General features: G+C 49.4%; 3 protein-coding genes across 4 annotated transcripts in view; 2 read left to right on the forward strand and 1 right to left on the reverse strand.

Annotated features, from left to right (window-relative positions):
- Positions 1 to 11700, forward strand: part of LOC135186351 (mucin-5AC-like) — a 50896-nt gene extending 39196 nt beyond the window's left edge. Inside the window, exons 31-36 of the mRNA XM_064163997.1 lie at positions 175 to 7587; positions 8888 to 9025; positions 9239 to 9471; positions 10324 to 10498; positions 10769 to 10812; positions 11569 to 11700. Coding sequence (XP_064020067.1) covers positions 175 to 7587; positions 8888 to 9025; positions 9239 to 9471; positions 10324 to 10498; positions 10769 to 10812; positions 11569 to 11700 — 8135 coding nt within the window. The remainder of the gene's footprint in view (positions 1 to 174; positions 7588 to 8887; positions 9026 to 9238; positions 9472 to 10323; positions 10499 to 10768; positions 10813 to 11568) is intronic.
- A 108-nt stretch (positions 11701 to 11808) lies between these two features.
- On the forward strand, positions 11809 to 17248 carry LOC135186352 (intestinal mucin-like protein). Its single transcript, XM_064163999.1, has 5 exons — positions 11809 to 11895; positions 13023 to 13145; positions 14922 to 14967; positions 15390 to 15501; positions 16834 to 17248. The coding sequence occupies exons 1-5, from the start codon at positions 11809 to 11811 to the stop codon at positions 17072 to 17074; spliced, it is 609 nt and encodes a 202-aa protein (XP_064020069.1). The 3' UTR covers positions 17075 to 17248.
- Positions 17249 to 20313: 3065 nt separating this feature from the next.
- Positions 20314 to 25159, reverse strand: part of TOLLIP (toll interacting protein) — a 32178-nt gene continuing 27332 nt past the window's right edge. For both annotated transcript variants that reach the window (XM_064163147.1, XM_064163148.1), the window contains one exon: positions 20314 to 23777. In XM_064163147.1, the coding sequence (XP_064019217.1) occupies positions 23566 to 23777 (212 nt within the window). In that variant the 3' untranslated portion in view covers positions 20314 to 23565. The remainder of the gene's footprint in view (positions 23778 to 25159) is intronic.

The following is a 25159-nucleotide window of genomic DNA, read 5'->3' on the forward strand; positions in this document are numbered from 1 at the left end:
GGAACTGGGTGACACCTCCCACTAGCCCAGGCTGCCCCAACGCAGTGCCAGCTTGCCTATTTATTAACAATCAACTCTGGAAGTTAAACTGAAGCTGTTACATGTATGGATGATGAGTATCTTTCCCTTTAAGAAGAGCAGACAAGACTTAACCTCCCTCCTTTTTCCTCACAGTACTGACAACCACCACACCAGCAACAACTGTGTGCGTGAAGAATGTCTGCACTTGGTCGCCGTGGTACGATTCCACTCAGCCTGACAACACAGAGGATGGGGGAGATGATGAAACTTTTGAAAAGCTGAAGGCTGAAGGATACAGTGTGTGCAAAAATCCAGCTGCTGTGCAGTGCAGGGCCAGGGAACACCCTGACAAAGAACTGAGTGCTCTGAACCAGACAGTAGAGTGCAGTGAAAGTCGAGGGTTGATATGCAACAACAAGGACCAAGAGTCTGATCCGTGCTATAATTATGAAATGAGAGTGCAATGCTGCAGCTACCTTCCCTGCTCAGAGGTAACGACCACAACGCCAGGAAGCACACAAGAACTCAAAACGCCTGCAGCTCTGCAGTCCACACCGTTTACAACACTGACCACAACAGGACCAACAACACCAAAGCAAGAGACTGAAAGAACCACAATAACAACCCGTGAAAAACAAAGCACAGCCGCTCCGACTGGGACTGCATCGACAGCACAGCCACCACAAGTCACCACCACAGGATACAGGACCACAGCTGCTCCAGCAGAAACATCCACTGGCCCCACACAGGCTCCTACATCACCCAGCAATGCCTCCACTGTCCCTCGAGAGAAAACAGAGACCACAGCTGGCACCACAGTTGGACCAACTACTGCTGCCCCAACAGCAGAAGGCACCACCATTAGCACAGCCACCAGCAGCACCAGCACTCCCAGGACATCTCCTATGACAACAGAAGGCACAACCATCTTCACAAGCACAACTCCAGTGCCCACCTCATCAGCCACCACCACTACCAGCACCTTAGAGATGACAACTGGCTGCCAGCCACGCTGTGCCTGGACACAGTGGTTTAACGTGGACACCCCCAGCCCAGGAAGCCAAAATGGAGACATGGAGACCTTTGAGAACATCCGAGCTGCTGGCTTCTCTCTCTGTGCAAGGCCAGAAGGCATCAAGTGCCGTGCCAAGGACTTTCCCGCCAGGACTGTGGAAATTCTGGGACAGGTATTTGAGTGCAACCTTATCACTGGGCTTGTGTGCAAAAATGAGGACCAGATTGAGAAGTACCCCATGTGCTTCGACTATGAGGTGCAGGTGCTGTGCTGTGACCGCACTCACTGCCAGGCAACAGCACCTCCGACCAGCACCGCCACAGCCTCCAACACCACGGCCTCCACCACCATCACCTCTCCTGCAGGAACCCCCTCCATAGTGACCCAGACTCCAGCTCCAACAACTCCTCCAACCACTCTCTCTCAGAAAGAAACTACCACCACCACAGCTGGCACCACAGTCGTGACCACTACACCTGCTGCTGCCCCAACAACAGGAGGCACCACCCTCATCACAAGCACCAGCAGGGCCAGCACGGCCAAGACATCTCCACCTCCAAAACAATCCACAACAACCATCACAACCACACTACAAACACCAACCACAGCCAGCAGCACTGCAGCCAGCACCTCCACTACCACAGAGGGAACCACCACAACAGCCACAACCACCTCTGCTCCAGCAGAAACATCCACTGTGCCCACTCAGACTCCTACATCACCCAGCAACACCTCCCCTGTCCCTCGAGAGAAAAGCACAGCTGGCACCACAGTTGGACCAACTACTGCTGCCCCAACAACAGGAGGCACCTCTCTCATCACAACCACCAGCAGCACCAGCACGGCCAAGACGTCTCCACCTCCAAAACAATCCACAACAACCATCAGAACCACACCACCAGCAACAACTGCAGCCAGCACTACCTCCAGCCCCTCCACTACCACAGAGGGAACCACCACAACAGCCACAACCACCTCTGCTCCAGCAGAAACATCCACTGTGCCCACTCATACTCCTACATCACCCAGCAATGCCTCCACTGTCCCTCGAGAGAAAAGCACAGCTGGCACCACAGTTGGACCAACTACTGCTGCCCCAACAACAGAAGGCACCACCAGTGGTACCAGCACAGCCAAGACATCTCCACCTCCAAAACAATCCACAACAACCATCACAACCACACCAACAGCACCAACCTCAGCCAGCAGCACTACCAGCACCTCTGCTACCACTAAGCAAACCACCACAACATCTTCTACCACATCTGCTCCAGGACAAAGTTCTGCTGTGCCCACTCAGGCTCCTACATCACCCACCACCACCTCCAATGTGCCCACAGGAAAAATAGTGACCACAGCTGGCACCACAGTTGGACCAACTACTGCTGCCCCAACAACAGGAGGCACCACCCTCATCACAAGCACCAGCAGGGCCAGCACGGCCAAGACATCTCCACCTCCAAAACAATCCACAACAACCATCACAACCACACCAACAACAGCAACCATAGCCAGCAGCACTGCCAGTACCTCCACTACCACAGAGGGAACCACCACAACAGCCACAACCACCTCTGCTCCAGCAGAAACATCCACTGTGCCCACTCAGACTCCTACATCACCCAGCAATGCCTCCACTGTCCCTCGAGAGAAAACAGAGACCACAGCTGGCACCACAGTTGGACCAACTACTGCTGCCCCAACAGCAGAAGGCACCACCATTAGCACAGCCACCAGCAGCACCAGCACTCCCAGGACATCTCCTATGACAACAGAAGGCACAACCATCTTCACAAGCACAACTCCAGTGCCCACCTCATCAGCCACCACCACTACCAGCACCTTAGAGATGACAACTGGCTGCCAGCCACGCTGTGCCTGGACACAGTGGTTTAACGTGGACACCCCCAGCCCAGGAAGCCAAAATGGAGACATGGAGACCTTTGAGAACATCCGAGCTGCTGGCTTCTCTCTCTGTGCAAGGCCAGAAGGCATCAAGTGCCGTGCCAAGGACTTTCCCGCCAGGACTGTGGAAACTCTGGGACAGGTCTATGAGTGCAGCCTCAACATTGGGCTTGTGTGCAAAAATGAGGACCAGATTGAGAAGTACCCCATGTGCCTCGACTACGAGGTGCAGGTGCTGTGCTGTGACCGCACTCACTGCCAGGCAACAGCACCTCCGACCAGCACCGCCACAGCCTCCAACACCACGGCCTCCACCACCATCACCTCTCCTGCAGGAACCCCCTCCATAGTGACCCAGACTCCAGCTCCAACAACTCCTCCAACCACTCTCTCTCAGAAAGAAACTACCACCACCACAGCTGGCACCACAGTCGTGACCACTACAACTGCTGCTGCCCCAACAACAGGAGGCACCACCCTCATCACAAGCACCAGCAGGGCCAGCACGGCCAAGACATCTCCACCTCCAAAACAATCCACAACAACCATCACAACCACACTACGAACACCAACCACAGCCAGCAGCACTGCAGCCAGCACCTCCACTACCACAGAGGGAACCACCACAACAGCCACAACCACCTCTGCTCCAGCCAAAACATCCACTGTGCCCACTCAGACTCCTACATCACCCAGCAATGCCTCCACTGTCCCTCGAGAGAAAAGCACAGCTGGCACCACAGTTGGACCAACTACTGCTGCCCCAACAACAGGAGGCACCACCCTCATCACAAGCACCAGCAGGGCCAGCACGGCCAAGACGTCTCCACCTCCAAAACAATCCACAACAACCATCACAACCACACCAACAGCACCAACCTCAGCCAGCAGCACTGCCAGCACCTCTGCTACCACTAAGCAAACCACCACAACATCTTCTACCACATCTGCTCCAGGACAAAGTTCTGCTGTGCCCACTCAGGCTCCTACATCACCCACCACCACCTCCAATGTGCCCACAGGTAAAATAGTGACCACAGTTGGACCAACTACTGCTGCCCCAACAACAGAAGGCACCACCAGTGGTACCAGCACAGCCAAGACATCTCCACCTCCGAAACAATCCACAACAACCATCACAGCCACACCAACAGCATCAACCTCAGCCAGCAGCACTGCCAGCACCTCTGCTACCACTAAGCAAACCACCACAACATCTTCTACCACATCTGCTCCAGGACAAAGTTCTGCTGTGCCCACTCAGGCTCCTACATCACCCACCACCACCTCCAATGTGCCCACAGGAAAAATAGTGACCACAGCTGGCACCACAGTTGGACCAACTACTGCTGCCCCAACAACAGGAGGCACCACCCTCATCACAAGCACCAGCAGGGCCAGCACGGCCAAGACATCTCCACCTCCAAAACAATCCACAACAACCATCACAACCACACCAACAACAGCAACCATAGCCAGCAGCACTGCAGCCAGCACCTCCACTACCACAGAGGGAACCACCACAACAGCCACAACCACCTCTGCTCCAGCAGAAACATCCACTGTGCCCACTCAGACTCCTACATCACCCAGCAATGCCTCCACTGTCCCTCGAGAGAAAAGCACAGCTGGCACCACAGTTGGACCAACTACTGCTGCCCCAACAACAGAAGGCACCACCAGTGGTACCAGCACAGCCAAGACATCTCCACCTCCAAAACAATCCACAACAACCATCACAACCACACCAACAGCACCAACCTCAGCCAGCAGCACTGCCAGCACCTCTGCTACCACTAAGCAAACCACCACAACATCTCCAACAACAGCTGCTCCAGGACAAAGTTCTGCTGTGCCCACTCAGGCTCCTACATCACCCACCACCACCTCCAATGTGCCCACAGGAAAAATAGTGACCACAGCTGGCACCACAGTCGTGACCACTACAACTGCTGCTGCCCCAACAACAGGAGGCACCACCCTCATCACAAGCACCAGCAGGGCCAGCACGGCCAAGACATCTCCACCTCCAAAACAATCCACAACAACCATCACAACCACACCAACAACACCAACCACAGCCAGCAGCACTGCAGCCAGCACCTCCACTACCACAGAGGGAACCACCACAACAGCCACAACCACCTCTGCTCCAGCAGAAACATCCACTGTGCCCACTCAGACTCCTACATCACCCAGCAATGCCTCCACTGTCCCTCGAGAGAAAAGCACAGCTGGCACCACAGTTGGACCAACTACTGCTGCCCCAACAACAGGAGGCACCACCCTCATCACAAGCACCAGCAGCACCAGCACGGCCAAGACATCTCCACCTCCAAAACAATCCACAACAACCATCAGAACCACACCATCAGCAACAACTGCAGCCAGCACTACCACCAGCCCCTCCACTACCACAGAGGGAACCACCACAACAGCCACAACCACCTCTGCTCCAGCAGAAACATCCACTGTGCCCACTCAGACTCCTACATCACCCAGCAATGCCTCCACTGTCCCTCGAGAGAAAAGCACAGCTGGCACCACAGTTGGACCAACTACTGCTGCCCCAACAACAGAAGGCACCACCAGTGGTACCAGCACAGCCAAGACGTCTCCACCTCCGAAACAATCCACAACAACCATCACAACCACACCAACAGCACCAACCTCAGCCAGCAGCACTGCCAGCACCTCTGCTACCACTAAGCAAACCACCACAACATCTTCTACCACATCTGCTCCAGGACAAAGTTCTGCTGTGCCCACTCAGGCTCCTACATCACCCACCACCACCTCCAATGTGCCCACAGGAAAAATAGTGACCACAGCTGGCACCACAGTCGTGACCACTACAACTGCTGCTGCCCCAACAACAGGAGGCACCACCCTCATCACAAGCACCAGCAGGGCCAGCACGGCCAAGACATCTCCACCTCCAAAACAATCCACAACAACCATCACAACCACACTACGAACACCAACCACAGCCAGCAGCACTGCAGCCAGCACCTCCACTACCACAGAGGGAACCACCACAACAGCCACAACCACCTCTGCTCCAGCAGAAACATCCACTGTGCCCACTCAGACTCCTACATCACCCAGCAATGCCTCCACTGTCCCTCGAGAGAAAAGCACAGCTGGCACCACAGTTGGACCAACTACTGCTGCCCCAACAACAGAAGGCACCACCAGTGGTACCAGCACAGCCAAGACATCTCCACCTCCAAAACAATCCACAACAACCATCACAACCACACCAACAGCACCAACCTCAGCCAGCAGCACTGCCAGCACCTCTGCTACCACTAAGCAAACCACCACAACATCTCCAACAACAGCTGCTCCAGGACAAAGTTCTGCTGTGCCCACTCAGGCTCCTACATCACCCACCACCACCTCCAATGTGCCCACAGGAAAAATAGTGACCACAGCTGGCACCACAGTCGTGACCACTACACCTGCTGCTGCCCCAACAACAGGAGGCACCACCCTCATCACAAGCACCAGCAGGGCCAGCACAGCCAAGACATCTCCACCTCCAAAACAATCCACAACGACCATCACAACCACACCAACAACACCAACCACAGCCAGCAGCACTGCAGCCAGCACCTCCACTACCACAGAGGGAACCACCACAACAGCCACAACCACCTCTGCTCCAGCAGAAACATCCACTGTGCCCACTCAGACTCCTACATCACCCAGCAATGCCTCCACTGTCCCTCGAGAGAAAAGCACAGCTGGCACCACAGTTGGACCAACTACTGCTGCCCCAACAACAGAAGGCACCACCAGTGGTACCAGCACAGCCAAGACATCTCCACCTCCAAAACAATCCACAACAACCATCACAACCACACCAGCAGCACCAACCTCAGCCAGCAGCACTGCCAGCACCTCTGCTACCACTAAGCAAACCACCACAACATCTTCTACCACATCTGCTCCAGGACAAAGTTCTGCTGTGCCCACTCAGGCTCCTACATCACCCACCACCACCTCCAATGTGCCCACAGGAAAAATAGTGACCACAGCTGGCACCACAGTTGGACCAACTACTGCTGCCCCAACAACAGGAGGCACCACCCTCATCACAAGCACCAGCAGGGCCAGCACGGCCAAGACATCTCCACCTCCAAAACAATCCACAACAACCATCACAACCACACCAACAACAGCAACCATAGCCAGCAGCACTGCAGCCAGTACCTCCACTACAACTGAGGGGACCACTACAACATCCTCTACCTCACCCTCAGGACAAAGCTCTGCTGTGCCCACTCAGGCTCCGACATCACCCACCACCACCTCCAATGTGCCCACAGGAAAAACTGTGACCACAGCTGGCACCACAGTTGGACCAACTACTGCTGCCCCAACAACTGAAAGTTCAACTTTGTTAACAACGATCAGCAGCACGGCCAAGACATCTCCACCTGCAAAAGAAACCACAACAACCACCACAACCACAGCCAGCAGTATCTCCAGCCCCTTCACTACCACCACGGGAAGCACCACAACATCTGCAGCCAACTCTGCTCCAGCAGAAACATCCACTGTGCCCACTCAGGCCCCTACATCACCCAAGACCACCTCTACAGTCCCTGAAGAAAAAACAGTAACCACAACCAGCCCAGGTATGTCCTTGTCCATCTCTGGAAAGGTTACACATCACTATTTCAGGAGAAGAACCTTGTTCTGATTGTTTTCTGTCTCTTATTCCAATGCTAATCCTGTTTTTTCCAGCAAAGCCTCTTTTTCATCTCTGTACCCTCCAATTGTGCAAGTGGAACTGCAACCTTGTCATTACTCACCCTGAGCTGGAGCGAGGCAGAGATGACTTCGAAATATTTTCAAACATTAGATTTTTATCTTCTAATGTTTGCCATTCTCACCTGATACTCAGTGCACAGCTTCAAGATTCCCACAGCTTCCACCCAGCATTAGGTCAAGGCCACAAACCAGAATTACAGAATTACAGTCACCCCATGTCAGAGGCTGGAAGGGACCTCCAAAGCTCATCCAATCCAACCCTCCTGCCAGAGCATGATCACCTAGACCAGATCACACAGGAACACATCCAGGCCAGTCGTGAATACCTCCAGAGAGGGAGATTCCACAACGTCCCTGGGCAGCCTGTGCCAGTGTTCTGTCACCCTCACAGGGAAAAAAAAGCTTTCTCATGTTTCCATGAAGCTTCCTGTTGGCTCAACTGCCCAGGACCTTGAGGAGTCATAGAATCATAGAATCAAGCAGGTTGGAAGAGACCTTCAAGCTCATCCAGTCCAACCTAGCACCCAGCCCTATTCAGTCAGCCAGACCACGGCACTAAGTGCCCCAGCCAGGCTTGGCTTCATCACCTCCAGGCACGGCCAATCCACCACCTCCCTGGGCAGCCCATTCCAATGCCAATCACTCTCTCTGCCAACAACTTCCTCCTAACATGCAGCCTAGACCTGCCCTGGCACAACTTGAGACTGTGTCCCCTTCTTCTGTTGCTGCTTGCCTGGGAGAAGAGCCCAACCTCACCTGGCTACAGCCTCCCTTCAGGTAGTTGTAGACAGCAATGAGCTCTGCCCTGAGCCTCCTCTTCTCCAGGCTGGACACCCCCAGCTCCCTCAGCCTCTCCTCACAGGGTTTGTGTTCCAGGCCCCTCACCAGCTTTGCTGCCCTTCTCTGGACACCTTGCAGCACCTCAGCACCCCTCTTGTATTGAGGAGCCCAGAACTGGACACAGTACTCAAGGTGTGGCCTGACCAGTGCTGAGTACAGGGGCAGAAGAACCTCCCTTGTCCTGCTGGCCACACTGTTCCTGATACAGGCCAGGATGTCATTGTCTCTCTTGGCCACCTGGGCACACTGCTGGCTCTCTAATATGTTTAAGTTCTGAGATCCTAAACCTGTGCTGCAATCTGAATGTGTATTTGTGCTCCACAGTCTCTACAGCTGGCACATCACGTGTTACCACCAGGATTTCCACCATCCTGAGCTCTTCCCCCAGCACACCTCTCACCACAGAAGCAAGCAGAACAACCCCCTGCTTTTGCCAGGTCTTTGACAATCTGTTTTCTCCTGGTGAGTGCCTGATTTTATGGTTATACAAATCCCCACCACCAATCTAAGCCCCCAGTACTCCATTCAGTTAAAGGTGACCACTCAAACCCATCCAAACGTGGAACTTCTTATCTACTTTGTACTTTCACAGACTTTTCTCGTTTGTTTGGGTGTTTTTTCCCCCTGAGTATTTTCATTGGTCTTTTCATTCCTCCTCCTGTTTTTCTTCTCCAGGGGAAGTGGTCTACAACAGGACAGACAGGGCTGGCTGCAACTTCTATGCACTTTGCAGCAAGGAATGTGAAATTGAGGCCTTCCAGGGTGCCTGTCCTTCCACAACTCCTGCCACGACAGCCACCTCAAGAGCTACCACACAAACCATCTCATCCACACCTCTGCCTTCTTCTGCACCAACAACCCCACCACAGCTCCCCACAAACTGCACTGATGTCCTTCCTTCGCGAAAGGTGCTTCCCCTTTTCAGTCTTTCTCACACCACCACCACAAACCCAGCCCAGCTCCTGACCTCCAACAGCCAACTCAAATCACCTTGTGTGGGTTTGAGTAACAGAGTTGGTTGTGTCACAAATGACCCCATAGTGCACCTTCCATCACCTTCAACTCTCCTGCTTTCCATATGACCCCACAGTGCACAGATCTTCAACCTTCATCACTTTCAACTCTCCTTCTTTCCATATGACCCCACAGTGCACTGATCTTCAACCTTCATCACCTTCAACTCTCCTGCTTTCCACATGACCCCATAGTGTGCAAGTCTTCAACCTGCCATCACCTTCACCTCTCCTTCTTTCCACAAGAATATTCTGTGGTTGTTCTCAGCTTGCCTTGAGGCCTAAAAACATAGGCTAAGACCTTCTCGCTCTCTACAGCTTCCCGAAAGGAGGTTGCAGTGGGGTGGGGCATGGTCTCTTCTCCTTATTATCAAGTGATAGAATGAGAGGATGTGTTTAAAGGTCATTTGGATGTGGTGTTTGGGGATATGGGTTAGGGTGAACCTCGTAGAGTAGGGTCAATGGTTGGGCTTGGTGATCCTGAGGGGTTTTTCCAGCCTGAGTGTTCCTGTGATTCTGAGAAATGGCCTTCAGCTGTGCTAGGGGAGGATGTGGTTCACTGGGCATAGGGGTGTTAGTTTGATGGTGGGACTCAATGAGCTTAGAGGTCTTTGCCAACCAAAACAATTCTGTGATTCCATGAACACTCCAGGCTGAACTTCCTACCAATTCTGGGTCTGTCTCAACTTGGAAGAGAACAACCAGGATGAGAAAGCACTTACAAACAAATCCTTTACCTATTTACAGCCTGGAGAGACCTGGATAAGTAACTGCCAGGAGTGCGTCTGTGACCCCAGCACCAGCACCACACGATGCCAGCCACTGCCATGCCAAAACAACCAGACACAGAAGTGTGAGCCAGGATTTATTTCCATGCCTACCCGCTCAGAAACAGAGCCATGCTGTCCTCAGTATGAATGCCGTGAGTATTCCACAAGCAGCTACAAACACCAGGCTGCATTCCACAACCCCCCTGGGCAGCCTGTTCCACTCTTCCATCACCCTCACAGGGGAAAAGCCCTCCTCATGTTTAAATGAAACTTCCTATGCCTCAGGGCTGAGCGTGTAAGGGCTGCAAACCCAGGTTTTCCATAACCTGTGCATGACTCACAAAACTTGGTAACATCTTGACTACTCAGGCAGTCTCACCAGTTCAGTTTACTCCAAAATTGCTGTTTTCTTTGTGTTTCAGGAAGAATACCTGACACCTGTGTGATTAATGGCACAGTGTACATGGTAAGGATGTTGTGCTCGCAGTGGTGAAGGGAAATGGAGACCCCTTCCACCAAAACAAGCCTTTGAGAACATTCTTCTTCCCAGCACATGGGTTTTCATGTCTAGCCTTTAACTGGAAGTTGTTTTTTTTTTTCCCTAAACACATGGCACAAACCAGGAGTGCCCCAGTTTCAGTGATGTACTTTCTTTCCACTTCTGGCATTAATGAATTTTCCAAGTGAGCTGATGAGTAGCCCAAACTCAACCACTCCGAAATAAGCTCCGAGAACCCTCAAAAGCAAAGCTTGGGCTTTTGCTTTAATTGACACCTAAATCTTTTGCAAATAATAATAGAGCACTGAAGCCTCTTGGGCATGCATTACAGAAAGTCTAAAATCCATATTCCCTTGAAATTCCCTTCCCATAAAATCCAATCCCTTCAGTGACCTGTTCTGGTGGGAGGTGTCCCTGCCTATGGCGGGGTTTGGAACTAAATGGTCTTTGAGGTCCCTTTCAACCTAAACCATTCTATGATTCATATGTACCTCTGCTTCTGTATCTGCATTGCTGTATTTATACCTTCCCCAAAATACTTCCATCTCCATTTGTCCACTATAAACACAAACCCAAAAACCTTGGTGCCCAAAGAGTGTGGAACACTTCAGTCACCCTTGCATTTCAGTGGCATTAGTGCTCCTCGGCAACGGTTTCAGCTCTGCCTGTGTTAGGTAGAAACTGTTGCCACTGGAATTGATTTATTTTTGCCCTGTCTTCCAGGCTGGAATGACAACAGACATTGATTCGTGCCAGAAATGCACCTGCAGTTCTGAGAAAGACCCAGTGACTGAGGAAAATCTGGTACATTGTGAAACAGTTCAGTGCAACACATCTTGTCCACTGGTGAGTTGAGGTCCCAGGGGCTGCCCCAACCAGCCCTGTTACAGGAAGGCTCCAGTTACCCATCCCCAACCTTACACACCTTTTCTTTCCTCCCCTTCTGAGTAGGGTTATCAATACATGGTTGAGGATGGAGGGTGCTGTGGGAAGTGTATTGAAGTGGCCTGCAAAATCAAACTGAGTAACGGCAGCATCCATGTGCTCAAGGTAAGCACCCTCCTGTCTGCAGTCTGGTAGCCAGCACAGGTTAGAGCAGCTCTGACTCAGCTCGTGTCTCTTACTAGTAAAAATCTAATTAATACTGAAATTACTCTAAAAACAACACCCATTTTCTGCACTGAACACTTAATTGGAGGAGAGAATTGAATGCAGTCTGGGGGAGAAGGCCTTGGGGGTGTCAGCTGGTGCCAAAGTGCTCAGGAGCCAGCACTGGTGGCTGGCAGCCCAGAGCCAGCTGTGTGCTGGCTGCAGCCAGAGCAGGGAGAGCAGCAGCACAGGGAGGGGATTCTGCCCCTCCAATCTGCTCGTGACCTCACCTGCAGTGCTGCCTCCAGCTCTGGTGTCCCCACCACAAGAAGGACCTGGAGAGGGTCTAGAAGAGGCCACCAAGATACTCAGAGGATTAGAGAACCTCTGCTATGGAGACAGGCTGGGAAAGTTGGGGCTGTGCAGCCTGCAGAAGAGAAGGCTCCAGGGAGACCTCAGAGCAGCCTTCCAGTACTTGAAGGGGCTACAGGAGAGTTGAGAAGGGGCACTCTACAAGGGCTGGGAATGACAGGATGAGGGTCAATGGACTGATGCTTGAGGGGGGCAGATTTAAATTGGAGATTAGAAAGAAATTCTTGAGAGTGAGGGTGGTGAGACACTGGTTCAGGTTGCCCAGGGAGGCTGTGGATGTCCCCTCCCTGGAGGTGTTCAAGGCCAGGTTGGATGAGGCCTTGAGCAACCTAGGCTGGTGGGAAGTGTCCCTGCCCATGGCAGGGAGACTGGAACTGGGTGATCTTTAAGGTCCCTTCCAATCTAACCCATTCCATGAATCTATGAAAACAAAACTTTAATCCATGTAATTAAGCAGGCAATGCTTTCTGATTTGCACCTTGAGTGTCCACACCTGGGATTTCAGGTTTGGCTTAAATCCAGTTTGCAGAAGTTTTCTTTTACCACTTGAGAGAAGCTGAGAAGCCTCTGAGCATCTTTGAGACGAGAGAACATCATTAGCTGAGGCAGTTTTGAAGGCTGCTATAATTGGATTGCACTGAAAGCAACAAAAATGCCAAGCAAACAAAACCCAAATCCCAACCACTGACTGTGTTTTTTTGCCTCCTGTCTCTTAGGTGGATGAGATCCTGCGGCTCGACAACTGCAGCCACTACAAATGTGAAAAAATCGAAGATCAATTTGTTGCAGTCCAATCTAAACGAGTCTGCCCTGCCTATGAGCCAGGAGAGTGTGATCCTGTAAGTTGGGATTGATTCTTCAGCCATCAAATGCAGCTTGAAAAGAGCAAAGGGCAGAGAGGAGGAGCAAGGAAAAACAGAATCATAGAACAGTTTAGGTTGGAAGTGACCTCAAAGCTCATCCAGTTCCAACCCCCTGCCATAAGCAGGGATACCTCCCACCTCCTCATCTAGGGTAAGGTATCCCTGCCCATGGCAGGGGGGTTGGAACTAGATGATCCTTGTGGTCCCTTCCAACCCTGACTGATTCTATGATTCCAGAACAGGTCACTCAAGGCTTCACCCAACCTGGACTTGAACACCTCCAGGGAGGGAGCAGCCACAACCTCCCTGGGCAACCTGTGCCAGTGTCTCACCACCCTCACTGCAAAGAACCCTTTCCTAACATCTAGCTTGAATCTCCCTTCCAGCAGTTTAAACCCATTCCCCCTTGTTCTGTCATTACAAGACCTTGTAATCAGTCCCTCCCCAGCCCTCCTCTAGGCTCCCTTCAGATACTGGAAGGCCACTCCAAGGTCTCCTTGAAGCCTTTTCTTCTCCAGGCTGCAGAGCCCCAACTCTTGTAGCCTGTCCTGATAGCAGAGCTGCTGCAGCCCTCTGAGCATTTTCATGGCCCTTCTCTGAACTTACTCCAACAGTTCCATGTCCTTCTTGTGCTGAGGGCTCCAGACACAGGACTCCAGGTGGGGTCTAAGGAGAGCAGAGCAAAGGGGTAGAATCTCCTCCCTTGCCCTGCTGGCCAAGCTGCTCTTGCTGCAGCCCAGCACAGGGTTGCTGTCTGGGCTGCACTCACACTGCAGGCTCCTGTTGAGCCTTTCATACAACAAACCACCTGCACTGCAGTTGCAGGAATGCCCTCAGAAATAAAGCTTGCTGGGGCATTAGCAACAGGGACAGCTTTAGTGTTTTCACAAGAGGTTATGAGGGTTCAAGGCTTCTGTGGTGGGGACAGCATTTTAGTGTTCAGAGAATCACAGAATGCCAAGTTGGAAGGCACTCCGGGCACCTGCTCACCACCTTCCAGTACCTCAGGGTAGCCTGCAAGAAGGCTGCAGAGGGACTGTTTACAAAGGCCTGCAGTGACAGGACAAGGGACAATGGTTTGAAATTAGAGCAGATTTAGATTGGATGTTAGGAACAAGTTCTGCACCATGAAGGTGGTTGAGCACTGGTACAAGTTGCCCAGAGAGGTGGTTGGGGCCCCATGCCTGGGGATATTCAAGGTGAGGCTTGACTGGGCTCTGAGCAACCTGGTCTAGTGAGGGATGCCCCTGCTCACTGCAGGGGGGTTGAAATGGATGAGTTTTGGAGGTTCCTTCCAGCCCAGGTGATTCTATGATCATCTGCTCCAACCTTTCTAGGTCACAGTGGAGCTGGAATGAGCTGGCCCAGCACCCTGTCAGGCTGAGTCTTCAAACTGCCCAATGTAGGGGACTCCACTGCTTCCCTTGGGAGATCATTCCAATGTCCAACTGTTCTCATGGAGAAACATTTTCTTCTAGAGTCCAATGGAAATGTCCCCAACAGTAACTTATCCTCATTATCTCTTGTCTTTTCCATGGGAGTCCTTACAAAAAGGGAGTCTCTTATCTTCTTGGAAGCTACCCTTTATGTCCTGGTCTATGGTAATAAGGTCTGCCCTAAGCCTCTCTTCTCAAGGCTGCACAATCCCAGCTCTCAGCCTTCCCTCCCATGGCAGAAGCCCTCTGCCCAGCATCAGTAATGCAACTGTTATCCGTGCACTAACACTAACCTTCCTTCTTTACTTTTGCACAGAATGAAACAGAGACAACTCCTGATGGCTGCTGCACAGTGTGCAAACGTATGTACTGTACTCACCTTGCCTTTGTGTGGATGGAAGGATTCTTCTCTCCACCAGCTTCCCCTTACCCTGTTCATTGGCACCCTGTGCCTCACTACTGATTCAAAACAACAAAAAAGGGGAATTTGTTTCCCTGATTTTCTGAATATCACAACTCAAAGCACTAATCCTCAGCCCTCTGCATTACCTTCACCTTGATAATCCAAGGGATCTATTTCAACCCAAACAGTTCTACAATGCTACACAGCTGAGATCAAAGCACCTGAGAATTCTAGATGCACACCACAGGATCCCTCCCAACACTGCCATGCACTGCAGATTCTCCATAACCCAACATCAAGCTCTTGAAAATCGTTTCAGCATACATTCAGTTCTGAACTAGATAGCTAAAGTGCATTTTTTCCCCCTCTCTTTCTCTGAAGCTCCAAACTGCAAACCTTACAGCAAGAAAACAGTGATCCGCCATGGTGACTGTGAATCTCCCGAACCCGTCGAGCTGTCATATTGTGAAGGAACTTGTCCTGGCTCCTCAGTGTGAGTCCCAAAACCTTCATTTATCATCTCTCTGCTTTCATTTGTACTAGTCCCTCACTCTAATCAGTCACCCAGTGGTGCTGAGTGGCCTGGTGGAAGCGGCTCACTAAATTACTTCCCAACATCTATCAGCACCAGGGAGTGATGGTTGAATCAGTCCCAGCTGACTGCAGGTTAGCAAATGTCTTATCAAGCCCTGCAACGGGCTGCATGGGGCAGTGGTAGAGTCCACATCCTTGGAGGGGTTTCAAAGCTGTGCAAATGTGGTGCTGAGGGCCATGGTTTAGTGCTGACTTGGTAGTGCTGGGTTCTCAGATGAACTTGATGGTCTTAAAGGTGTTTCCTAAGCAAAACAACTATATGGCCACAGAACAAGTTAAAGTGTTTACATGATTCCTGAACTAGAATTAGACTCATTATTAGAACAGCTTAATTACTGAAGAAACAGGTAATCAAAATCAGATTTATAAAGGGGGAGTGTGAGGCCTCCATCTGGAGAGGAATAACAACAGGCACCAGTACAGGTTGGGGCTACCCTGCTGGAAAGCAACTCTGTGGAGAAAGACCTTGGAGTGCTGGTGGACAGCAAGTTCTGCATGGGCCTGCAATGTGTCCTTGGGGCCAAGAAAGCCAATGGCAGCCTGGGGTGCATGAGGAAAAGTGTGGCCAGCAGGGCTAGGGAGGTTCCTTGCTCTGGAGAGACCACACCTGGAATACTTCATCCAGTTTTGGGCTCCTCAGCTCAAGAGAGACAGGGACCTGCTGGAGAGAGTCCAGTGAGAGCCATGAGGAGAACTGGGGGACTTGAGCATCTCCCCTGTGGAGAGACTGAGAGCCCTGGGGCTGTTTAGTCTGGAGAAGACTGAGAGGAGATCTGATCAGTGTGTACAAATACCCGAGGGGTGGGTGTCAAGGGGCTGGGGCAAATATCTCTTTGCTGGTCAGCAATAAGACAAGGAGCAGCAGCTACAAACTAGAACAGAGAAGGTTTCACCTCAGCATGAGGAGAAAGTTCTTTACAGTGAGGGTGAAGGAATCCTGGAACAGGCTGCCCAGGGAGGCTGTGGAGTCTTCTCTGGAAACTTTCAACCCCCACCTGGATGCACTCCTGTGCAAAACACTGAGTGATGCTGCTTAGCAGGGAGGTTGGATTGGATGAGTTCTGGTGGTTCCTTCCAACCTCTAACGTTCTGAGATTCTGTGAGGCAGGAAGAGAGAATGTAACAAACTCAACACCCCTAAAAGCCCCAACAAACTCCAAGCCAAGAGGCACTGGGGCTCTGCTGTGTTGATCATGAATAAGGTCTATTGTTTTGTCCTGGTGGAATGCAGGTACTCTCTTGAGGCAAACCAGATGCATCACGAGTGTAGCTGCTGCTACGAGTCCGGCACCCAGACCAGAGAGGCGACCCTGACATGCCAAAATGGGACCAGCATCAATTACAGGTATCTCTACGTGGAGAGGTGCCAGTGCATCAATGGCTGTTCCTCAGAAAGCTCTGCACAGCAAGATCTCCAAACCAAAAAATCCACAGGGTATGCTGCCCTGCAAAAGAGCATCCTGGCCAGATGAGCACTGGAAAGAGAAAGTCAAGACCCTAGGGAAGATGGAATCATGTTTTCTTTCTCAGCACAACTTGTGTAACAGATCTTACCTCAGTTTCTGTTATCACTTTTCCTCACTTCTGACTTGTAACAAAAAGAAGGAAAAAAAAAACACTATAAAAATAAAAGTCAAACAATGAAATCTTGGTATTTGGGATGGTTTTCTTTAAAGTGAGACAACAGTGAAGGGTAAATGCAGCTGAGTCTGTGTAAAAGCCAGAAGGTTCCACCTCAACATGAGGAAAAGCTTCCTTAATGTAAGGGTGATAGAGCCCTGGAGCAGGCTGCCCAGAGAGGTTGTGGAGCCTCCCTCACTGGAGGCTTCCAAGACCCATCTGGATGCACTTGTATGTGACCTGCCCTAGGTGATCCTGCTTTGGGGAGCAGGGTTGGGCACAGTGATCTCTGGAAGTGCCTTCCAATCACTATCATTCCATGATTCTGTGGAAAGTACCAAAAGGGAAAACTTTATTCCTCAGTAACATTTCCTGTCCTAGGCTGTAGAAATCAGGACTTGCTTCTTCAATTTGAAGAAACAAATCCTTCTATGAACGAAAGCTTTGGTCAGTTGAAGAATACTTGAGATGAATGGAATCAGTGAAGTCAGTGACTTCTCCTGCCCACAATCCTTACAACATTCACAAATGTTTTTAGCACTGGAAATAAATGGACAGTTTATCTAGAGGGCCTGGAATAGGTTTACACCAGTGAGCAAATTGCTGTCTTTTCCCACCATAGCTCAGCAGATTCACCTGATCTGTTTGGAGCTTATCAGTAGCTGTCTCAACACAAAGCCATCAGTGAAAACCTTCCCTAACGTTTCCTGCAGGGTTTCCTCAAGCCCTTTGAGCACTGCATAAACATCGCAGCAGTGAAGCCCAGTTCAAGCCTTCAGCTGCCCTCTAATGGTCATTATTTGCTTCCCAAAAGAAAATCCAACCAGGAGCTATTCCCTAAATACGATTGGAATCCTTGCAGAGGGGTTATATAGGCATGAGAGGCTGAGGGAGCTGGGGTTGTTTAGCCTGGAGAAGAGGAAGCTTAGGGCAGAGCTCATTGCTGTCTACAACTACCTGAAGGGAGGTTGTAGCCAGGTGGGGTTGATGTCTTCTCCCAGGCACCCAGCAATAGAACGAGAGGACACAGCCTGAAGCCATGCCAGGGCAGGTCTAGGCTGGATGTCAGGAGGAAGTTGTTGGCAGAGAGAGTGATTGGCATTGGAATGGGCTGCTCAGGGAGGTGGTGGAGTCACCATCCCTGGAGGTGTTCAAGAAAAGCCTGGATGAGGCACTTAGTGCCATGGTCTGGTTGATTGCTACCAGAGTGTTGGCATTTTCCCCACTTACTCTAAGAAAACCCAGATTTGCATTTCTTCCTAGAGGCTCTGCTCCCACTGATGTGCTGAAATGTTTGAGTAATTCAAAACGCACCTATTTCTCTTCACACACACACCCCCAACACCATCACTGCTTGATTAGCATTGAAATCAAAGAGCCAATAAATATGAAAATGCTAACTCGATGCAGCCACAGGAAGGGCAGCATTTAAGTAAATTAATTCTCACTTTTCCAATATTTTCAGCACACAGTACAAACCTGAAAGCAAACTGCAAGTTTTAGACCAGCAAACTGATCCTCCAGAGTGGGAGGAAAGCCCAGGATGGCTACGACTTCATTTCAGAGCAGGTCTTAAGTACTCTCAGGAAATAAACCAAAGGGAGTTCAGTTGTGAAAGGTTCCTCTCAACCATCTTAACCATTTGTTAAAACAAAACTACCTCCTGATAAAAACTGACAGTGAGAACTGGAGAGCAAACCTCAGAAAGCTAGCCTGGTAATTAGCAAATAGTGCAGACCCACAGCTGATTCATACTCACCCAGCACAGCAATGCTATGAGAGAGGGGACCTCAAATTGCCTTTTACTATGTAAACCAGACCTTTAAATCATTAATTCTACATCAGATAATGCCAGCTCTCAAGTGTAGCCAAAATACCACACCCCAAGGTCTGTTTCATAACTCTTCACACTGCAGAGGATCTCTTCCAGCACAGGCAGCAGCTGGAGGGAGGGGATTCTGCCTCTCTGCTGTGATCTTTTGAGACTCCACCTGCAGTGCTGGGGCCAGCTCTGGAATCCTCAGCACAGGAGCAGGGCCCAAGGAAGCCTTGAAGATGATCCAAGGGCTGGAACTCCTCTGCTGTGATGAGAGAAGTGGGGTTGTTCAGCCTGGAAAAGAGAAGGCTTCAGAGAGACCTTAAAGTAGCCTCCTAGCATTTGAAGGGGCTACAGAAGAGCTGGAGAGAGACTCTTTGTAAAGGCATGGAGTGACAGAACAAGGAGCAATGGCTTCAGACTGGAAGATCACCATTTTAGAACAGACATTAGGAAGAAATTCTTCCCCATGAGGGTAGTGAGGCACTGGAACAGGTTGCCCAGAGAAGCTGTGGAGTGTCCGAGTCTGGCAGTGCTCAGAGCCAGGTTGGATGTGGCCTCAAGCAAGCTGCTGTAGGAGGTGTCTGTGCTCATGGCAGAGGGTTTGAAACTAGATTATCTTATGGTTCCTTCCAACCCAAGCCATTCAGTGATTCTGTTCTTTCCTCCACATTTACACAGTTCCTCCTTCCTTGCCCTCAAATCACAGAATCACAGAATTACCCAGGTTGGAAAAGACCTTTGAGATCATTGAGTCCAACCTATCACCCAACACCTTCCAATTAACTAAGCCATGGCACCAAGTGCCCCATCCTGCCTCCTTTTAAACACCTCCAAGGATGATGACTCTACCACCTCTCTGGGCAGCCCATTTCAATACCAATCACTCTTGCTGTGAAGAACTTCTTCCTAACATCCAGCCTAAACCTGTCCTGGAGCAGTTTGAGACTGTGTCCTCTTGTTCTGTCACTGGCTGCATGGGAGAACAAGCCTTTGAACACCACCACCTCTGCCTCCTCATTGTGTTCTCTAGATCTGCACTACTGAGAAAGCAGCACAGCAAGAGTTTGGAAAGGGCATCTACCCAAAGGTGAATGCTTCCAGTAATTCAGAGAGCTTCCAGCACCAGTCTCACACCAGATGATGCCACCAAGAACCACTGTAACCGCGTAATTAATGCACAAGGCTGAATAAAAGACACCAACAGGAATTCTAGATCACCCCCACAGCTGAAGACTCAGACTAAGGTGCTCTTCAACACAGACATAAACACACTTTCATTGAGATGATACATTTATTAAATTAGAATGAAAATTTTAATGTATTTTAGAGTGCAAGAAACACATTTGGACACTGGAGCTTGATACAGAGAAACGATGTCTTCGGGATTACTACAGCAAAAAACATCCTCTGTAGAGAATTACATACCAACCAAACAAGCAGTAACACTGGTAAGGGGAAAAAAACCAACATTCAGTACCATCAGCAGATGCAAAGAGCAGCAGAGAAGAAAGTAGCAAGGATCTAGCTAGACAAAAAAATGTTCCTACCTTTAGCAAGTTTCAGCTCTTGGCAGGACTCAAAGCTAGGACTAAATGCACTAACCTGTAGCAGATGCCAGCTCTTACACAGCTGGCTTTGGCTCCAAGCTGCTTGAAGCTGTTGAGCAGAAGAGCAGCATCAAACACAGGATCATCCCATTTATCATCTTGTCAAAAGCTACAATCGTAACGAGTGACAACTCAGTTTGTTTTACACCAAGAAAGAGATTTTCAGCTCCAACACTTGCATTTCACAGAGCCTGGAATAACTAAATGCTCCCTGCCTTTTTCTTTTACTTCCTTCCAATTGCAACCTGGCAGAGAACAGAGAAGATATGTGTGCTGAAAAGCTGAGTAGGCTTATGGTCAGTGCTTTTGCTCCTGCTAACAAGATAAAGTAGCACATCTCGACAAAGGATTTTCAGCTGCAACACTTCATTAAACCAAAACTAAATCTCCAGAGCAATATTTAGTATAAAGATGCTGAAATCCATCTCCTGGCCACACTGCTCCTACTTATCCTCACCTTCAACTCACACATCTATCCTGTTTGGCTAAAACACACCAAACAAAACAACTCTTAAGAGCAGAAACCTCCTTCATGGGTGGCTTAACATTCAACACTTCTCCCTCCTGGTGGTTAGGGCTGAAAGGGGTTTGTTCTGTGCTTGAAACTGAGCTGTGAAAGGATGCAGACCAATTTAGCAGCCATTCAGTAGAACCAGGCCCCCTTGCTTTTATAAAAAGCTGCACTATGGATCCCAACCTTTTTAATATAAAAATTGGAATAGATACATTTCCCCTGAATTGTTCCATCCCTACCAATTCACACTGTGGCCTGAATTACAGCAAGGAACTCTTCCTGGAGATGAAGCATCAAATCCTTGCTGCCTTTTGGGTGACAACAGCATGGATTGATGGTGCCATGAAGATCAATTCCAATTCCCACTCCACCTACTGTGATTGTAAGGAAGGGGCCAGCCTAGTTTCTTGAAGAACAGCTGTTTTACTGCAGAGAAATGGAAGTCTGGTGGCTCTACAACTGAAGCACACAAACTACAGCCTTGAATCTCGTCGCTGAAAAGCCAATTGGAGGATCTATGAAGACAGAGGAATTTCAAGATGGGATTTGCTAACAAGCCTGAAAATGGTACGTCACAAAGAGGCAGCTTTAAAAAGGTCAGAGACTGGGATGATTTTTGGTGCTGTATTTTTCTTTAAAGTTTCAGTATCACTTTTAATTATAAAAAAATAAATATTCCTGTTCTACTGTCAGTGCTACCTAAAAGGCTTCTTGAAGGTAGGAACAATGGAAAAACAAAATCAACCAAAATCAGCTTCTCAGCAAATAACAAAAGAATTTTAAGTGTGGGGAAGAAGAGAATACAGGTCCCTTTTCCCTGTTCCAAACCTGGCTTTAATGTTCTCATGGATCACTCAAGAGCCTAGATTTCCAAGTGTACATTCATTCCAACTCTTGAAAATAGAAAGGTCTATGGCTATTGTAGAAACTGTAGTTGAAATCAAAACATTTACAAAGATAAAAGAGCAACATTGCACATCACTGGAAAAAAAAAACCAAACTTGGTGCATACTATTTAAAGTGCATTACTTCACCACCTACAAACCCCAGACACTGCAGCCATTTAGCCAACAGGTGTTAACTGGGGCACACTGGCAAGGATTCTGCAGGTCCAAAATGAATTGTTAGCTGAAAAAAAAAGAAGTAAAGACACTAACAATAAATACAAGCAACCTCCAACCCCCTCTGAGGTTCAGATTGTAACTCAGATATGTTAAGTTTTCTCTCAGCATTTATTTCCACTGCATCAAATAATCACATACTGACTACAGCAACTGTAGTCTAAGTTCACTGAGCAGCTCACCGTGTCAGTCAAAGGTTCTGAAGCTGTTTTGTGTGCTTCTTACCTCAGGTTACAAGGGAAAAAAATAATGTTTTCACTACTAGAAAATGATCATTTTGCTGAAAAACAGATGTAAAAAAAAAAGAAGCCCTATAACCAGATCATAGGTTCCTGCTTTTTAAATGTAAGACCTGAAATAATTCTTTACAGCTTCCTGCAAGAATTCTTTGCAGCTTCAGTATTTTTTCAGGTCTAAAAGCCTCTCCTTCTGCACTTAGCCTCTGCCAGAGCCATGGGAATGCAGAAGTAGTCCTCAGAGTGCAGTTAACTGTGGGAGCATGCTGGGGCTCAGTCTTGTTTCTCTGCTACAGCACATGCTGCAGGAGTTCAAAGTTACCTGGTGAAGGTGTTACAGATCCAGAACAATATTGCACAGGAGGAGAAAACCCCAGATGCACACCAGGTAAAATATATTGCTTTGGTGCCTGATGACTAGATTGAAGAGAAGATGCTCATTGCAAATATTAACAGCACAACCTAAGAAACTGAGCTCATTGACTGAAAACTCCTCAATTCAGAAACAGGTGAACAGATCACAGCAATAACTAAACACCACAGGACAAGGGAAGGATCTTTCTTTTAATTTCTAGCAGAAGTAGGCTGCTTGATGAAACCTAAATACTTGAACATATCACTTATGGTTAAAGAGCAAATCCTCCATGCAAGAAAAAACAAATAAAGAGTTTTGTTTTCAACCTAACAATCAGTAGTAAATCCTGCACTGCATAGAGTTACTTTGTCAGATCAAGTTTATGAAGAGAGGGAGAGAAAGAAAACAAAGCAGCATTAACTCCCCACCCCATCAGAACACAGCCACACAGGGCACAGCTGACAGTAAAGATGCTTCAATGCTATATTGTAGGACAGAAGCTGAACTGAGTATGTATAGACTGAGAAAGAAGTGAGGAAGATCCAAATGTCCAAGGAGAAAAGGTTTAATCTTTCACACAGAGGACGTGCTAACAGAAAGCTGTTGGGAAATTCTTCCTCTAGCTAAATCCCTGGCTTGGCAAGTAAAAATAAGTGGCATCGAGGAGGGGGACTATGCAGGAGGTGGGGATCTATGATTCTTCAGCCATCTGAAGCAAGGAGTTGATAGCTGCGTCCTTGTTCCCCCTCTGAGCTTCTAGCACTGAGCGGATTACTTCTCTGTCCATGTTGGGAAACATGTCCTGGATAGATTTCAGGTCCTCTTCGTTACACAGATGCTGAGGGTTGACTGGAGGTGGCATTGCCACTGGTACCATGCCTGGGTTACAGACTGCAGGCATCCCTGCAGGCAAAGAACAGAAGAAAACAACCAAAACACTCATGAGGGGAAAAAAAAAAAGTTTAAAAAAATAAAAGTGAAGAAAATAATTCAGGGATTTTGAAGAAAAGCAGCTTATGACTCACTCCAACCCACCCACTTCTAGCTTTTTAAACACGTACTCCAGAAAGCAAAAAAGATTGCAGAGATGATACCTAGAATGGTGCAACCAGAGCATTGTTTTGGGGAACAAGTCTCTGCCCAAGTGATGCTCCAGAAGAGGTAAAGTACAAGTACCGCTCAACAGTGGGTCCAACTTGCATTAACCAGGTTTACACATGAATTACTGACTGAAGCACCCTGGCTTTACCTCACACTGCTCCCATCATATTTTAGTCTCTATTCTATCTTGTGATGAAAAAGATGAGTTTACATCAGCAAGATACTTCAGTGCTACTTGATGAAGCTGATGAGAGGCCTGGAGCACAGCCCTGTGAGGAGAGGCTGAGAGTGTGCAGCCTGCAGAAGAGGAGGCTCAGGGCAGATCTCATTGCTGTCTACAGCTACCCGAAGGGAGGCTGTAGTCAGGTGGGGGTTGGTCTCTTCTCCCAGGCACCCAGCAATAAAACAAGGGGACAGTCTCAAGCTGTGGCAGAGGAGGTCTAGGCTGGATGTTAGGAGGAAGCTGTTGGCAGAGAGAGTGATTGGCATTGGAATGGGCTGCCCACGGAGGTGGTGGATTGGCCGTGCCTGGAGGTGTTCAAGCAAAGCCTGGCTGGGGCACTTAGTGCCATGGTCTGGTTGACTGGCTAGGGCTGGTGCTAGGTTGGACTGGATGAGCTTGGAGGTCTCTTCCGACCTGCCTGATTCTATGACACTTAGAATTCAATTAATGCCATTGGTTTCCTTGCAATGCAGTAGGAAAGCACCAAGGTCCACTGGCTAGGACCACCCTGGTAAGCATGGACAATGCAGGGGATTCTGCTCCTCTACTCTGTTCTCCTGACACCCCACCTAGAGTATTGTTATGTCTAGTTCTGGTGCCCCCAGCACAAGAAAGACATGAAATGGCTGGAGTGGGTCCAGAGGAGGCCACCAAGGTAAAGAGAGAACTGGAGAACCTCCTTTATGGTGATAGACTGGGAGAGTTGGGGTTGTTCAGCCTGAAGAAGAGTCCAGGCAGACCTTAGAGCAGCCTTTCAGTACTTGAAGGGGGCTGCATTAGAGCTGAGGAAGGACTTTGGACAAGGGCTTGCAAAGATTAGGACGAGAGGGAATGGACTGGTGTTTGAGGAGGGCAGATTTAGATTGGAGATTAGGAAGAAATTCTTGACAGTCAGGGTAGAGCGACACTGAAACAGGTTGCTCAGGGAGGTTGTGGATGATCCCCCTTTGGAGGTGCTCAA

Source organism: Pogoniulus pusillus, chromosome 24, assembly GCF_015220805.1.
Source record: "Pogoniulus pusillus isolate bPogPus1 chromosome 24, bPogPus1.pri, whole genome shotgun sequence".
Taxonomy (NCBI): Eukaryota; Metazoa; Chordata; class Aves; order Piciformes; family Lybiidae; genus Pogoniulus; species Pogoniulus pusillus.

Excerpts from the sequence above, each read along its gene's own strand:
- LOC135186352 (XM_064163999.1), top strand. The coding sequence starts at position 11,809 with ATGGTTGAGGATGGAGGGTGCTGTGGGAAGTGTATTGAAGTGGCCTGC. Across the intron at positions 13,146-14,921 it reads AGCCAGGAGAGTGTGATCCT|AATGAAACAGAGACAACTCC; the intron begins GTAAGTTGGGAT and ends ACTTTTGCACAG. Across the intron at positions 14,968-15,389 it reads CTGCTGCACAGTGTGCAAAC|CTCCAAACTGCAAACCTTAC; the intron begins GTATGTACTGTA and ends CTTTCTCTGAAG.